The 18,249-nt window shown below is 36.7% G+C and overlaps 1 protein-coding gene across 2 annotated transcripts in view; it reads right to left on the bottom strand.

The window, feature by feature from the left end:
* col9a2 (procollagen, type IX, alpha 2) overlaps window positions 1–18,249 on the bottom strand; it is a 36,292-nt gene that overhangs the window by 16,093 nt on the left and 1,950 nt on the right. The window contains exons 2-13 of one of the 2 annotated variants that reach the window (XM_017693133.2): window positions 16,800–17,051; window positions 15,423–15,497; window positions 14,387–14,422; window positions 14,147–14,209; window positions 13,573–13,626; window positions 11,223–11,258; window positions 10,899–10,922; window positions 10,757–10,810; window positions 8,990–9,043; window positions 7,275–7,325; window positions 6,235–6,291; window positions 6,018–6,071 (exon numbers count right to left, since the gene is read on the bottom strand). In XM_017693133.2, coding sequence (XP_017548622.1) covers window positions 6,018–6,071; window positions 6,235–6,291; window positions 7,275–7,325; window positions 8,990–9,043; window positions 10,757–10,810; window positions 10,899–10,922; window positions 11,223–11,258; window positions 13,573–13,626; window positions 14,147–14,209; window positions 14,387–14,422; window positions 15,423–15,497; window positions 16,800–16,862 — 621 coding nt within the window. In that variant the 5' untranslated portion in view covers window positions 16,863–17,051. Of the gene's footprint in view, window positions 1–6,017; window positions 6,072–6,234; window positions 6,292–7,274; window positions 7,326–8,989; window positions 9,044–10,756; window positions 10,811–10,898; window positions 10,923–11,222; window positions 11,259–13,572; window positions 13,627–14,146; window positions 14,210–14,386; window positions 14,423–15,422; window positions 15,498–16,799; window positions 17,127–18,249 lie in introns of those variants that run through there. The other variant, XM_017693124.2, reaches the window with a different exon arrangement.

Raw genomic sequence — 18,249 nt, 5'->3', positions numbered from 1 at the left:
ACCTCATATGTGCAGAATGGTAACTTTACAGGAGAAGGGAAAAAACATGCATTACTTTCAATGGAACCAGACTTTTTTCAGTCATTTTTGGCCATTTATTTTGGTCCACCCTGCATGAAATTTACAAACAAAATAAAGGCCAAAATGCATTTTCCAATGATGTCAAAAACTGAAAATCGTCAAAAATTAAGCTACGAGGTTTTGTTCCGACAGCGGTGATATATAAAACATACACATGAACAATTATATTCAGCAACAAATGTGATACCAAGTGTGCCTACATTATATGTCCTCATCTCATGGCAAGGCAAGTATATTTACATAGTACATTTCATAAAAAAGGCAGTTCAGAGTGCTTTACATAAATAAAAGCAGCATAAAAAAACCTTAGACAGAAATAGAAATCTAATTTATTTACAGTCATATGCAAAGGTTTTGTTGATTTTCTAAGCGAAAAATAAGTAAACATCTTATACATTTTTCCTACATATTTCAGTGCACAATTTCTATTTATTTGCTATCTGGTTTTGACCAGAGGAGGATGGGTTCCCCTTTTGAGTCCTCTCAAGCTTTCTTCCTCTTGCTCGTAAAATTTAAAAAACGTAAAATTTAAAATGTAAAATAAAAAATAAAATAAATATTTTACTTAAATTTTGAGATATTATGCTTTATTTTTTTTATCCACTGTGTTAAAATCAGCACATAAACTGTTTAATTATGCATTAAAGTGTGCAGAAGTGTGTTCTCTGCAGAGGATATTTAGATTATTTTCACTTTCACAACAAAACATGGGCCTAAACGTTTGCATAGCACTGTAAACAGGATCAAGTGTGACAGACACAGGATAAAAATAAAGACAAATTTAGGGCATATTTCCATTTATGCATTTGGCAGATGCTCTTTTTCCGAGCGACTTACACTTTTCATGATACAAAGGCAGGTAAATGTAGTGTTATGCTGTATTCACTTCTTGGTTCTAGACAAAGATATTATTCCATGCCGTACAGCGGAGCAGGTAAATATGGATACATATCAAAGAGAGCATTTTATTGTTTATTACTAAGATGAAATAAATGCAGAAGGATGCTCTGCAGCATTTTCTTTTTTTTTTATTTGCCTAAAACCGAGTGCGGCATTCATAAAATAAAAATAAACATTCAGTTTATTTTGCTGCTTTGGTTGACAGCAAAAGCAATGAAAACCACACTGTTGTCCAGTCTGCATTGATTTCTTTATCAGCCATTGCTTTACAGTGACACTGAAACTGCTCATCACTTGTTGTTAGTCCATTTCAACAGGAATAAAAGGCCTAGCAGCCTGGATGTTTTCATTTCAGTGATTTCAGCATTTGGATCTCAGTGCTGTGTAACAGTCCTCAGACTCACAAACGCCACCATGCAGAGCACTATGAGCAAATTCTCTGCCCCTCTGTCTGTGGGGCGCTCATTAAATCTGATTAATGCCCAGTTTTGCAGCTCCCTCTCATCCTGCACTACCTGACCCCCTCTCTCGCCTTTTCAGCTGGGCTAGCTCTGACTAATCGCACGCAGATTACTGCCACTCATGCACCTCAGGGGGCTTCATTAGAGCTAATCCTGCCCTGGATGAGTGAGTGGACGGATGAGTGAGCATTTTTCTTTGTTGATTTATCTGTTTTTATGCTTGTTTGTATGTTTGTTTTAGGCTAGGTTTGTTTGTATGTTTGTTTTAGTTATCATGAAGACTCCAAAAACCCTTTACCTGATTAAGTGTTCTTTGCATCATGAAAGGGTTCTTCAAATTGAAGGAGAATGTGTTTTACATAGATTCTATATAGGTTCTATATAGGTTTTTACATAGGTTCTATATAGATATATCTGAAGAGTTCTACATAGCACCAAAAAGGGTTCTACAAAGGTTACAATGTCAACCAACAGACAATAAAAGTGCCATATAGAACCATCTGCAGCATATTTCCCATCAATCTGAATGAAACGAACCCTTTAGTTACGCAAAGGGTCTGTTGAGTGTTTGTTTTCTATAGAACCATTTTTTCCACTAAAGAACCCTTGAAGAACCATCTTAAGTGTGTTTTTCCTTTTTCAATACTCAGAACAGTGCAAATGCAAGCTATCTGATCTTTTTCACTCTACATTTCTGTTGATTTTTACATTTCTAGGACACTTGAACACAGAACTGCTCTTAACATTTTGTGAAAATTTCAAAATAAATGGACCAACAGACATCCTCCAAAATTACTTGTTTCTTGTTACATTAACTTACACTGAAAGCTGGGATTTTTTTTTTGCCTTCTCTAAGATTTTGGAAGTATATATTTTTCTTTATTTTTCTTTTGACAGTGATGATATGCTTTCAAGAAATTTGTTAGGCAATGTGAACACACAACATTGCATTAGACTGAACTGGACATGCAAACTATTAGCTATTTTTAGCAGGTCCCACTTTATATTAAGTGTCTCTAACAGCTGTGTAGTTACACATGAATACCATATGCAACAACACTGTAACTACTGATGATTTAGTAAATATTACAGATGGATTACAGAAGTACAGCCTATGTAACTACACGTTTTATGTAATTACACAAGTGTATCGTCTACACAGGAACATTCCTGTAGTGCAGTTCCTGTGTAGATGTTATGTAGGTACTGAGTAATTATGGAGTGCTAATAGAGGCATTGCTTTGTAGTTAATACAATATATTTAATTAAAGTCATAAAAGTCACATTTTAAGAAAAGGAGATGTCTGCTGTACTGTCACATATATAAACAGAATGGTGTAAAGTTGAAACTGTCACAGAACTAGCGACATAAATGCTACCTAAATGTTGGGAAAACTACCAGACACAGTGCAACTAATGTCTTATTGTCAGTTATATATACTTCCTTTTTCTGCTGAGAAAGAAAAAAAAATGCTATTCCAATCTGATTACTAATGGTATTACATTTGTGTTATTACCCTTATGTAATTACCTAAGAGGGAATAGGCTATTACAACCATTAAGATACACGTGTCATTACATGATGCAAACCTGAAGCTGGTACACATGTGTAATTACATAAGCTGTACATCTGTAGTTACATTGTTGTTGCATATGTTGTTCACATGTAACCACACAGTTATTTGAGACAATATAAAGTCCTTATAATATAAAAAAATCTTTTAGCCTCATGCTATGCTACATAGGCAGGCTTGTAGCTTGTAATAGTGTTTCATTATATTCTGTACACAGGGGCGGTTGGTATTAGTGGCCTAAGATGGCTAAACCCCCCTTTCTCTCTATCACAGAAAAACAGGAATGAATACAAGGTTTCACTTTTGGCATCCACAGAGTTTTGCTTGCTGTTAACAAATGACTAAAAGCTCATTTTGGACTTCCATGGAAACAAGAACAATAGCACCATCCAAAGGTCATAAAAATCTTCTGTACTTTTTAAGTCAGATACAGCCAAAATGTGAGCACCTGTTTAACTGACAATGTTTTGTGCAGAAACATTTCACTCGCTTCATAAAAAGCCTGTGGTTATCAGATTTTTACCACTGCAAAAATGTCTAATGAAAAACGTGCTAATGAGATTTGTAGTATTAGCAGCACCAAGTTAACAGTGGTGCTATAACAGTCAAACACAGACATTTGGAGCTGGTAGCACTGAAAGCCTTCATTGATGATTTAAATCTTCCTATGCTCTTGCTTATGTTGTTTTTCTTTTATTTCTGCATAATTTAATCATTAAGATGGAAACAGTCAGTCATTCAGTCAGAGTGGTTTAATATGTAGTGCTCCATTCTAGAGAAACTTAGAGGCAGAACTGTTCACAGTGATGGTGCTACAATCTGCCTAGTTTTTCCAATGTGTTGGTTCTTTGGCAGTTTTTTTCATACATTTGGGCTGTAGATGTCACAACCCCTGAATGTGGTAAGCTGCTAAGTTTCTCAACATCAAACCACTTGAATGACCTTGTTAACATCTCAGTGATAAAAAAATGTAGAAATTTTGAAAAATGTCCCTTTAAGTAGAATAGATATCTAGATAGATCATGTCATTGCTTCATTGCTGTAGCTGGGAATGGCTTTTTCAGGACCCACCATCCAATATTGTGACCAGCCATCAGTCTGAACAGTATTCCTTTCTGCTTTAAGGTTCTAAAACAATGTTAAACAGCACTGTGGACAGTGAATGTAGGATGATGGCTCTATATATTATATATTCTGAAGTCAGCATATGTCTGTGTTCAGAAGAGAAATCACCAGATCACTGTAACAACAAGCCAATTGCACTGTCATGGTACTTTTCTGCTTGGCTACCTGTTCAAACAACCCTTCCATTCTTTCAGTAGACACCAACATTGTGTACATACATAGGCTTCTATGAAAGAGAAGTTAACGTGAAACACATTGTCTGCAGAATTCACATCGTTTCAGTATGTAAAGCTGAAAAGCCATCAAACCTGACTATTATTGTCTTAGTTACACAGAATGACCAATCAGGTAGGACCTAGATGTATTTACATAGATCCTGCTATTCAAGTAATGAATTACTGCATTTGATGAATTTGTACCATCATCAGTGTTTTAAATGATAACTCAATTGTATTTCTGAAGAAAGTAATGTACTTTTTTACAGTAAGTAATGTACTTTTGTTCCTTTTTTGTGTGTTTGATTTCATTATGTTTTGTTGGTGAGAGCATCTGTACTGCTTTGCGTCTAGTCATGGCTCTGACTTTGAAGTTGTATGATTTTATTTTAAATGAAAAGGATCCCAAGAATAGAAAAATAGAGCCTAACAAACTTCATATGCTTATAGATGGATATACTGAGAAGTTCTCTAAATTACTTGTTTGCTGCTTTTGGAAAGGTGTTTTCACTGCTGCTTAAATCGTTGTTTAATCAAAGTAGTAATACTTTTACTTATTTATGGGTCTAAGTTACTCTACCCACTTCTGATACCAGTAGCATCACTAGTAGGGAAAGAACAAGACTTCATGGCAAAAAGTGCACCCTGTCATACATTATACGACAGTTCATTATAGATATTAACCCTTAAACATAAATCTTAGACAAAAATATTCTTAAATACGTCTTTAAAGGTACATGCATATAGCATGACACCTATATGTTTAATATCAAAATGCTCCGTTATCTTCATCACTACTTTCCAAAACTGCTGCAGCTTCAGCAGCTGTAAACACATGTAGACACGTGTGTCTCCAATGTTGACTGAATGTACAATGGAGGGTTTCTGACATGATGGGTACGTTTTTAGTGATTTCCTAAGTGTCTGTTGGTCAGTTTCACACAAAATGTAGATGGACAGATGAATCCACCAATTACACACAGTGAGAGGCAGATGATGTCTCTCAGCCCCTCTTCATAGCCTCATAACTGTGGATGTGAGTCACATACAATCTTGTGATAATATGGAATTGAAAGGTCAGCTTTGTAAAATACTTGTACAATTAAAATTACAAATGATTGAAAAACATGCCATGAGTGTTGGTTATGTAAAATTCATATCACAGTAATATATATAATACAACTTTTAATGCTACAGCATTTAATGCAAAAACGCTGTAGATCTTTGCCATATGATGATTTGGAAAAGCTAGCCTAGACAAGTAGAGACAAAACATTTTTAAAAAACCATCCAGATATAAACTATTTTCTGGGAATAATAATAATAACAACCACAGTTACACTTTTTCAGTCTTGGATGGGCTTTTCTTTTCAGAAAGCCAAAAGGAGCCTTTAACTCATTTGTTTAACTTAACAAGTATTTTGTCCTTCTTACAGAATTGCACCATTTTCCACTTGAAGTGGTTCAAAATGTGCATTAACAGCATTTTCCGAAGAATTGAGGCTGGTCGGGCGGCTCAGCTCACAAGTATTTGCCAAGTGTTTCCATTATATTGTCTGCCTCCAGTTTGTTCTTTTATTATATGAGCCAAAGTGGACTACTACTTGCCAAAGAGCTGATCAAATAACACGGCAGAAAAGAAAATGAAAGACTTTCTGTACCGTCGTTCCAATACTTCCAGGATCTCCCAGCACCCCAACACGACCTTTATGTCCCTGTAAGAAACCAATCCATCACATCTTTCAACCATGCAGTGAACTAATGCTTTGACAAAATTCAAAGTAATGCCACATCACCTGTGTTATCATGAACTACACTAGGTGAGGTAAAAGTGAACAAACTTGCAAAGCTTTCTCTTCATATTGATGATGAACTCACCTTGACTCCATGCAGTCCTTGGGGACCTTTAGGGCCAGGTGGACAGTTGATTGGGCACTACAACAGAAAACATGTGCTTCACTACTCTCAAACTTTAAAGCAAGCAAGCAAAATTTATTTATATAGCGCTTTTTACAACAGATGTTGTCAAACACACCCCCCCTCCATTATTATATATATATAGTTAATATAGTTGACATATACTCCAAAGTATAAATGTAAAATAGTATGTGAGTTTTTAATATATTACTTTTCTATGTGGGTCTAGTCCTATAGTAGTGACCTATATTACATGTATATTGTATTGAATTATTTTGCTATTGTTGCTAAAATACTTTTACACTAACTCAGCAGTTTGTATCTCAACTGATGTTCAATATAAATATACAATGACATAATGAATGAAAGAATCTATGAGTGGTTAAAGGAGGACCCACGCATTTCTCTGTCTTTCTCTTTGAACTTAGTTCTTCTTGCCTCCCACATCCCCATCAGAGCCCCAGCAAGTAATTAAAAGAAAGATGAAGTTAGATTGAGACTCTAGGGGGCTCTGGTGAGGAACAGCAGTGAAGATGAACCTCTAGACTACCTTCAGTAACAATCATTTGCTCTTAAACTCTTGGCAAGTTAGCTTGAGCTTCACTGCCCTGAATCCAGCCATGGACCTGAATCCAAGTGGGTGCTAATGGGCACAAGACTTTGATGAAAATCGTTTAATGGAGCTCATTAAGGAAATCCATGAACTCTAAGATCAATAAGAGCAAGAAACAGCCTAGTAAGAGGCACAGAGGGTGAAGGAGTACAGCAAAAGTTTGCCATGCTCCATATAAAGTGAACTTACATGGGTAAGTTTGACCACAGAGAAGTTCTCTAAAGTGTATGAGCTACATAAGCAGTAATATGAACTGTGTAGCCCATAATAAAAGCCTGGTGACATAGCAAAGAATGAAGGTTATATTATTTACACTGCCTCTGACACTCTGTCATGGTGTAGATATATTGTGGAAATTGAGGCAGCTTTATCTCCAGTATCATCTCACCTGCAAGTCAGCACTGCCTTCTTCTCCACCCAGGAACTTTCCAGGCGGACCCTGAATATGACAAGCAGATAATGAAATTGAAAAGGAGACGCACAGTGAGAGCGACAGGGACGATATAATCACATGCTGCTTACTGTGGAGCATTGGTTTAAAAAGTGATGTCTTTTGAGAAACCAAGGTAAACCAGCTATTCAGCTTTTACAATTCAAAGCACAGAAATGCTTGCATGACTGATGTAACCTATATTTAGGTATTTCATAATGATATCTACTCAAATGAATCTCCTCAAACTGAATGTCTTTTACTATTTATGAGCGAGGAGTTTTGTTTTTTCCTAAACTTATTTCTTTAAATACCTAAGCAAAATTAATAATTGTGTTATACATGTACATTTCTGCTACAAACACAAATATAAACTTTGTTCTGAGCAACTAACATTTGAAACAATTAAGCTGAAAGCAGCCCAAGTGCCATGGTTACCCCATAGGTGGGGTTAATTGTAACAGATGGAGGAACCAGTCGTGAAAGTCATAAAAAAAGCCTGAAATCAATGCAAACACAACTTTTTTAATATAGTTTTGTGTTATTTAAACCAGACAAGCTTTTTATCCTAAATACATAAAAATATATCGCTGTTGTCAGAACAAAACCTTGTATCTCCAAAATGGTAACTTTACATGAGAAGGAAAAAACCAGCTGTACTTCTAATGTAAGTCAATGGAACCAGACTTTTTTCCAAGTCATTTTGGGCCATTTCTTTTGGTCCATTTGTCATGAAATGTACAAACAATGTAAAGGACAGCAGGCATTTTCAAATTATGTCAAAAACTGAAAACCGACAAAAACGGAGACCAAAGGTTTTGTTCCGACAGCAGCGATATATGTAAAAATAAATATGATTACTGAAAAAGGGCTGTGGCAGATACATGCAAATTTTATTTGAGACACTTCAGATAAATCTGTATAAAATTACCTTTGTAATTTATATAGGGAAATATGGACTTTCGGGTGGATTAGTTGTAACACTATATTACAACTAACCCTGCTATGTGGGCAGTCATAGGCTGGATGTTAGGAATCAGCCTTGTGACAGGATGATCACTGGTTTGAACCCCCAAAAAAATGTCTGAAGTGCCCTTGAGCTTCAATTGCTCCATGGGCGCTATGGACAGGGGTGCCCACCCCTAGTGTGTGCGTTCACTAGTGTGAGTTACATGCAGAGGTCAAATTCCTAAGAGTGTGAATACATTTGGTCAATGGTTGTGAAATCTTATTCGGAGGTCTTATTCTGGCTAGCTCTCACTGTTAATTGTGTATATGCTTTAAAATGGTGCCATGTTAAACACCAAGATGAATAAAATGTTCTGTGACTAATATTCACAATTCAATTGTTTAAAAAAAAGCTTTATGAAAAAAGTTATATTTCTGGTAAACAAACAAACAAACAAAAAAAAGTCTTCAAGGTGAATATTGAGAAATATCTGTCCAATGACAGTCAGAATTCATGAAGTTAATGTTCTGAGAATTCAGGTAAGTGACTAAAAGCATCTTCCACTTCTTTGACCATATAAAAGTCCATTTTAACCCATGTTAGGTTGTGTCCTGTCCCAACATGAGTTTACAAAACAAACAACCTGTAAACCCTTTAGTTAGCCTGTTCCAGTGTCTTAACATGCTAGTACATTAGACGCATTGTCCTGTTCTGACTGACTTACAGGCTTCCCTGGAGGTCCTGGCAATCCTGGAGGTCCAGGTGGTCCCATCACTCCCTGAAAAGGACATTACAGAGATTACTAAGAAAAGGCCTTTGTGAAATGTGTCTAGGGGACAGGAAACGTTTAAAAAAAGCTAATGTTGCGAGCAATGAATGCAGGTGAATAGTAATACCAACTAACATTATGCAAATGACAGACTACTAGCTTACATTAAATGCCCCCATTTTACCATGTTTGGCCAAGTTATTCCTTTAATGATCATTTCCTTTTCATTATCTTACAGGAAGAATAGTATGTCTCTTTGCTTTACACACTATAACACGCTATACATCCAAAAGTTATCCACCTGCTAACTGGGAAGTTATCCCCATCTAACCTGGGAAGACTTTACACTAGGTGTTGGAACATTGCTGTAAGGATTTGATATCATTCAGTCAAAAGAGTATCAGTGAAATCAGGTACTGATGTTGGATAATTAGTACTGGATCACAACCTCTACTCCAGATCATCCCAGAGGTGTTGGATGGAGGCCCATCCCTACAGAGAATGCTGGGGGAATTTATACCCTTCTAGCTGATGCCTGGCATTGGGCATGGTGACCTTAGGCTCATGTGTGGCAGCAACAGAGCACCCCATTTCTATGGAGACTATAGAAGTTGTGACTGTAGAGCTCTGTCAGTAGCCTAAAGTGGCTGAATTCACTAATCAAGAGGGGTCTCTGGATACTTTGGGACAGTAGTTAAACTGGGAATTTCCCTGACTTTTCACATTTCTCTGCATTATAATGATGTTCTGATTTCTGCTTAATTCGATTTTGTGAGTGGATTTGTATGAAATGTGCTAATCTGAAAAAATCACCAGTCAGAACTGTTCGTAGTGATGGTGATAACAACCAGACATCTGCGTAGTTTACTGCCTCTAAAAGCTACTTTACAGGCAGTTTTTGCATTAAAAGGCTAGAAATATTTCCTAATGCTTGAGACATTGTTTTACGAAAGTTCTTAGATCAGCTTTTGGCCTAAAACATAATTATTTTAAATCTATTGCTAGCAGAGTGGTTCATGTAAGGCAGGTTCATGTAAAATAGTATCCTAATAAAACATCATTTTCAGAGTTATCACTATTTTACAATTATTACCAGCACATACAAAAAAACAGAAGACACTCATAGCTTTACTGGTCATTTTGGATAGTAAATAAATGACTATATTTGTATCGTAGATGTTGTGATCCCTGCTTCCTATCACTACCACTGTAAAGAAATCAGACTCATCAATCAGACCATTTATTATCAGATTTTTCTGCATGACTTGCACTCTAAATGTTCACATTTCAACAACTGAATTGTGCAGAGATGATGAAAAACAGTAGAACTCCCCTTTAATAGGGGCCAATGTGAATTCTGCCGAGGCACCAGCACTTTAATTTGACTATGGAATTGAGGAGAGTAAAATTCTGATTGGATGCACACAAGACAGAAGGCAGTAAATCCTGCCTCGTCGCATATGACAGAACAAAATGACTGGCTTGTTCCTGAAAACATGCTCTGCATCCCAAAACGGGAGAGCTGATTCTATAGCTGTGCCTTCTTCAGGAGCTTTAGTTGCCTGAAACTAATCAAGGCTATGTTAATCTTTATCCTGCAGTACATGGCAGCAATTATAGTCTATTGCTTAAAACAAGGGAATACATGGAATGATAATGTATCGCTGTCACGTCAAGTCAAGTTGTAATGATAAATCCTCATGGTAAACGAGTATGACTAACCTTTGGTCCAGTTGTTCCAATTTGCCCTGGAAGCCCGATCGTGCCAAATGCTCCCTGTAGACAGAAAACAGAGTAAAGATGTACTGTTTCCGTGAGAATAACATCTAGAGTCAAGGCTTGATTAGAAATGATTAGTACTTACAGGTAGTCCAGGAAGCCCAATGCCCTATAGGAATAATTAGAGAAAGATGTCACAACAATGTAGAAATGTGTCTTATTTATTGAAACAAAACAATTTCTAGCATATTAGGTCATTTAATACATGATTTAAAGTACATCCCTAAAATTACAAAGTAAATTGTATACAACAGAAATCTTTCTAGATCACCCATAGACCAGACTGACTCGTAGGCGCTTCATTCCAGTTTTGCATAATACAAGAAAGACTAATGTCCATGATGCACACCATTGATGCTTTTGTATCAACATCAAATAAATGCTAAATATACATTAATATTTCACTCACAGGTTGTCCTGTTGGACCAGTAGGCCCTAGTTGACCCTGTGAAAACAAGAGAGAGTGACTTTGTTCAAATAGAGCAGTTCCATACATTAATATACACCAAACATTACTTTAATTCCAGTTCCTTCTTAGTTCTTGTGCTGTCAGTAGTAGATGAGAAGAGTTCTGTGGTGGAAAGACTATTGAAGAAGAAGCAGGTTGGGATAGTGTAGTGGGTAACACCTCTGCCTTCTACACTGTAGACTGGGGTTCAATCCCCACCTGGGCAAACACCCTACACTATACCAATAAGAGTCCTTGGGCAAGACTCCTAACATCGCCTTGGCCTGCCTGTGTAAAATGATCAAATTGTAAGTCGCTCTGGATAAGAGCGTCAGCCAAATGCCATAAATGTAAATGCAAGCAGGAGTGGAAAAAGTACAGTAGAAAAAACTACAATTAAAGTCAAGCTGAAATCAAAACATGTTACCTTGTTAGTTCCTAATCATATTATTAAGCAGGATTCATCATGTTAAGTCTTTTAAAAGACTAAATGTGACTTTTCCCATCTTTAAAGATTTTGATTGTGCCACTTGTAGGAAAAATAATATTATTATAATATACTAACATCGCATTGCACCTTGTACTCAACACCCCCACCTATCAGCAAGAAGAAACACTCAGCTAGCTCGGACGCACTCCCTGATGCAGAAAAACACACTATGTTTCCCAATTCACTCTGAGTACTTTGTCACAATCGTCACTCACAATACTGAGCTAACATATTACATTTAAACATATTTAAGCATAAAAACATAAAGGTTTAATGGTCTTACACATAAAACTAAGAATCAGAATATGCAATTCTTATGCTGATTACAAGCTGTGTAACAGACTAATAAATCCACCGCTTTTTAACCAACCATGTGTGTAGTGTGGTGACTGGCAGTACATAGTGTAGTGCAACTGGCACAGTTGTGAATTTACATGAATTTGAAGACAAATGTTCTCTTGGCAAAAGAAAAAGGATCAAATTGTTTTGACATTTGTAGCAATTCATTTTAAAGGAAAATGTAAGTAGTAAAAAAATATTTTTCTTCTACTTGATATGTAATTGAGTAGGAAAACACATATTGTCGTGTCCAAGGAAAAGCAAGTATCTCCAAAACAGTAACTTCACAGGAACTAAAACATTCTTTACTTTCAATGTAAGTTAAAGGAATGAGGTTTTAGTCTATGCAATTTTGGAGGATTCTTATTGGTCCAATCATCAAGATATCACACAATGTAAAGAGCTGCTGAGCTCGAATGATGCAGAAAAGTGAAAAATTAAAAAATAAATAATTAAAAAAAGGAGATACATGTTTTTCACTGGACAATGACGACATTCAGGTTCAATAATTCTTGAGTAAAGTAAAAATCACCTACAAGAAGAGTTACAATCAAAAAAGCACCTGTAAATACTGTTAGTTGTACAGGCTTCATAAAAGGTTTAGTGCCCAAATTATGGTTTTCGTTGTTGGCTGTTTGATTTTGCAACAGCAAATAAGTGGTCTTTGTTTTTTAACCCTGCTGGTTTTACAAAAACATTTTTTTTATTAAATACCACTTTTTTGTTTGCAATTAGAAAATGAGATTATTAAACTTGCAGCATTTTCCCAGCATTCCGAAACAAGCCTGGGGTTAAGTACCTTGGATTGGGGGCTATTTCAAATATTATGATATCCACAATTAGCATTATCACAACAATGAAATCAGATGAACAGAAGCTTCTTTTAAGCTGAAAGTGTAGGTTGTGGAAATGATGGAGAAAGGTGTGATCCTTAGCATCAATGACGCTGTGTGTTACATTTATTTGTAACAAAAATATAAATATATAAAATGTTTTCTTGTTTGAAATTGTTCAAATGGGCTAAAATTGCAATTGGTTACTCCCCGAGAGTAAAATGGTACAAAATGTACTTGGCTGGCCATCAATGTATTTGGGGAGTGAAGTTTGGTGGGGTGGGGTGCTCAAGTATGTACAGTCTGGCTTTGCTGAAAAGAATCTTCTTCACAATTTTGTGTTTTTTGTTATTTTTTTCCACTGGAACAAACGAACAGCAGCATAGACTTGAACAAGTCTATACAGAATGTCAAATAAATGTGAATGTAATTAACATAAGTCTGTATTTAAGTATGTAATTATGCATTTATATATGACTAATTATGTAATGGAAAACATATACATAGCAAAACAACTCTAACAGACTTTTAAGGATTAATGGTGCATTGCAGCACCTGTACATGTTGTTCTCGACCGTCAGAGTGAAGCAAATCAATGACACGTTTAGTTTAACACTTCATTTGTTACTGGATTTGTCTATTTACTAACCTTTGCTCCAGGACGTCCAACAGGACCCCTTTCACCTTTTCCTCCAATCAGCCCCTTCAAAAGGGAAAATGAGAGAAGAGTGTTAGACAAATCATCTGCAGAAGGTTCGTGAAATTTGGCTGCAATTTCAAAGCTCACGTAAGGCTCTACGCAAATGCTGTAACAGCTTCAGAAAACACATCAACATGCCGCCAGTTCTCTTTCTTTTTTGACACCATAACAAGACCAACAATTCACATTTGACCAATTTTGGCAGTTTTGAGCAAGACAACATTGGACTGACATTCCAAAGCGGATTATCTGACAAAATCCCTGCGGTATTGCTGTGATACTTAGCATGTGACTGGGAAAAGGCCAGGCCAGCAAGACCTGCATCTGTGACCACTGAGCTGGACAGTGAATAAATGCATAAAGTACCCATGATACACTAGGACAGGCACCAAGAAATCAATGAAAGAGATCCATCAGCTTGCACAATGTGAGAAAAGGCACTGTAATCTTTTTTTTACCATTCTTGCTATATCAGAATACTGACTATGGAACCAGAGCAGTTTAAGATTAGAGGTGAACTCACGTCTATTCCATCCTCCCCAGGAGGCCCGTCTGTACCCGGCTCGCCTGGTTCCCCCTTTTGACCCTGGAAAGTGAATTATAGTTATAAATTTGAAAAAAAATTGATTTGCTATATCTTGTGCAGAAGTTATATTAAGCAGACTGGCGGCTAGAAAAGTAAAAATGATAGTTAAATTAAAAAATGTTTCAGAAGGAGCTTCTGCAGGAATTACATTACCATTTCTCTTTGATAGTTACTTACAATTGGTCCAGGAGGCCCTGGGGGTCCCTTTTCACCCTGAAAAAAGCAATCAGAGAAAATATCAGAACAGATCAAACCTTATTTCCAATAAGAAATAACAGACAGAATATGAATATTTTAATCAATATATTATATTTTAGAATATTAACAGTCCTATTTAGTATACTAACTATAAATATCATATTTAACCACCCAAGATGTCTGTATCTGACATATAGTCAACAGTGAAACACTTGGAAACTGTCAAATGTTCTATTAATGCTAAAATAAAAACTAATTTATGGTTATATGGTGCAAACCGAGGAACAATAACACTTTTTATAGTGTAACATATTAATTAAGCACTACAAAATACTATATAACATGATTCTAAAGTGGATTCAGTTCCCTTTTAAAAAGTGCACACTGAATGAGGGGTGTAGCAGGGTCATCTACTTCATCATGTATCATTATTTATGTGTTGAATGACTCCTCCCACCAACACGCTCCTCCCTCAGATAGAGACCTCCCTGTATTTGGCTTTATATTCAAGCTGTCATTTGAAAATGAGCTCTAGTCTATACCCAGGTGAGTCTTCCACAGTCTTGATTCATTTATGCTTAGGCATACAACATAATAATGATCACCATTCTCCCTCATTAGATTAGACCTCGTCATCTAGAGATGCATATGATAATTACACTGTGCTAAGGTCACTGCTGATTACTGCACTAAGGTCACTGCTAATCATCAGCACACAATAACATATCAAATTTGGTCTCTTTTAGACTCCTTTAGTGCAAGTCCACTACCACTCTTAGCCCAGTGAGTATCAAATTGCCAGATTCTTACCTAGTGGCCTCCTCACAGCTTTACCTTGTAAAGCTAGTTCTCTGCACTAACAGGACTCTATTGTACACTTGTTTTCATTTCTGGCGCCCTCTGTTGAGAAAATTGTGCCATTGCAAGTGGAAGCCCTCTCCGTGTAACTGAGCACACAATGACTGTCTTTGTACGGCTCGGACTTGTGGCACCACAGAGCGGCTCCAATACTCACATCAATGCCGTCGGCTCCGGGGGTACCTGAAGGGCCAGGGGGGCCAAGCGGGCCCTGTGGTCCTTGTGGACCGTTCTGAAATTAAACACAGTAAAACAGATACTCTCAGCTTCAGCCTTTTAAAAACCCACAGCATTCGTGGCCTTAATACACTTAATAACAGCCTGAAGATGGGCATTCAAGGAATTTATATAGATAGAGTGTCTTATAAATCAATGTTTCATGACTATAAATCTTTAAAGAGAAACAGGACATTACAGTTATGTAGAGTTTCCAGACTGTACAAATTGACAGTATTCTATATATCAACAATTATCACTAACAATGAGACACTCTGAACGTGAACACAGTATCAAAATTAATTGCACTAACTCAACATGATCAAGATCTAGATTCCAACTTATTTATCAAACCCAATAAAGGTATTCAGTGTCAACAAAAAGATAAGCTCCTGTGAACCTCACATCTGCTTCAAAATACAATATAACTTAATATTGTTTGTATAGTTTAATTGCAATGGATATCAAATTTCTTTTAATCATTTATTTGATTTTCAATGTATTTAAAAAAAACATATATCTTGGTGCAGCAATGTAGACTACAATTAAAAAACTCGTTTTGGTGGGACAGTGTGGTGATGGGGGAGGGTGATGTTTACCAAGGCCTCACACCCCCACCCCCCTTTACAGAATTCAGTTTGATTCAGTTTAGCAGCAGACATTCGTGTATAATGACTACAACAATGACTTGAATCATATACCTTTAGGAATCCATAAGTTAGACAACAAAAATACAAGGTCTCTCAATGTCCAAATCCATATGTTGTGTCTCTGCTGCTTTTCTAATATTCCCATGTAGGTGTGATTCTCTGTGAGCACCTTCAGGTTAGTAACTGCTAACAGAAAGCCTGAAAGGGGTCCTTGTTGACTGTTCCCACCACATTCCATCTTTGTCGAGGCCACATACTGATCCTCCATTTCATCTCACTCAATGCAGTCCTATGTGAGATTGCTTATCCTAGTGTTGACGTCGAACTGTTTATTGAAGAACAGCAACAGGAATGCATTGCTGGAAAGCTGAAGAGTAAGCTGTAGTGTAAGCTAAAGAAAATGTACTGTTGAAGTGTCTAATGACTGTAAACATGAAAATAATACCAGCACCAACAATGCAGCAATCTAACTGTTGCTAGTTTGTGTGGTGAACCATCTGCTGAATCCAGCAGTAAAATGACTCTAATGATAATATAATGTTTATTTTGAGCTTTAAAGCTCAAAGTAATGCACTATCCTCCCTCCCTCTCTCTCTTTTTGCCAACCTCAGACCATGCAAGCCATCCAGTACCATCAGCAAAGAACAGTTATCTTCAGCCTCACTCACCACTTGAGCCAAAGCCAGGCACAGCATCTGCAGCAGGACCAGGATGGTAAAGTGCCCAGCCATGGTGATGGCTCACTTCTGGCTCCTTTCTCCTTCGGAAACACTGCTCCCTGGGTCTGCTCCTTGCCTTTCCTCTCCTCTCCTGGCCTCTGAGCCCAGGACGGAAGGGTTCCGGCCAAGAGAAAGGTGCTCGTATGTGTGCGAGAGTATTTGGTGCCCAGAGCGGAAGAGAAAAAACACAGTTGCAGGGACCTGAGAGGGGGGATGAGAGGTGTAACCCAACTGTACAGCCAGCCCCTGAGAACTCAGGGAGCTCAGAGCTCAGCACTGTGAGAACCGGACAGACCTGAGGACCCCTGAGGGGGTGGAGCATTCGTCTAATTATCATTCTCATGAATATTAAACAACTAAAAGAACACTGGGAAACTAATTGCTTCACCAATAAAAAATATATATCAGAAAAGAGTGAAAGGCTGACTGCAGCTTCTGCTAAGCAATTTATTTATTTATTTTTATTTTTTAAACAGTTTATTAATTGAACAAAACAGTTGGAAAACACTTGGGAACCTGTACTTAGTTACTACACTTAAATTCTCTGAATCTCTTTTTCCAGAGGAAATAAAAACACATTCTTTATAATCTTCATGTTTTCATGAAGGCCTGCAAAGGACTCGGTCTCAAAGGCCAATATTTTTCTCTTGCTAATCAGCCAAAGAGTTCCTGTGCATTTGAATGTATTGTTTTTATTAAAATATCCAACTATATTGATATCACTGTAAAATAAAACTGCACACAACTTTGCTAACTTTTAGGAACCTCACACCAAACAATAAAAATGTGCTGTTAAAACGTTTACTTTTCACTTTTGTGTGTTTAAATGTCGTTTTTTAAAACTTTCACTCAAGTATTTTTTTTTTACTTCATACGTCTATTTTTAATTTAGTATGACATCGAGAAAAGGTGTCATTTTATCAGGGCTCATTTACCAATATCTTGCCAAGTTTGTTCTTAAATTACTTCTTTAAAAGGTTTATGTAGGATTTCTGACATGTTCTTAAACCACAGAACTGTTTGCACCTTTGTGCGTGAACATATCCCAAATAAGAAAACACTGGTCAATGTCAGAATCTGTCAGAGTAAAAACTGCGTTTCTTTTAAGAAGAAATTACTTCTTAAGAACGGTTAGTGAATGAGGCCCAGTGTTTTTTTCCCACTCCTGTCCAATAATGACCACTGTGACGGAAAGGCTCTTGAGTTTTATTTTTTACATTTTAATATTTTCATAAAGTTATCATTTATTGTGTAATATAAAATTATATAATGTTTTAACATGATAAAATAACATTTTCATAAATCATTTGAGCCATAGTGTTCAACAGGTAAAACGCTAGCTATGGGCGCAATGCAACATGGGTGTTGTAGTATTTTTGCGACAAATATTCGCCTTGGC

This window comes from Pygocentrus nattereri, chromosome 27, assembly GCF_015220715.1.
Source record: "Pygocentrus nattereri isolate fPygNat1 chromosome 27, fPygNat1.pri, whole genome shotgun sequence".
NCBI lineage: Eukaryota > Metazoa > Chordata > Actinopteri > Characiformes > Serrasalmidae > Pygocentrus > Pygocentrus nattereri.
This window is presented reverse-complemented; position numbering and strand designations above follow the sequence as displayed.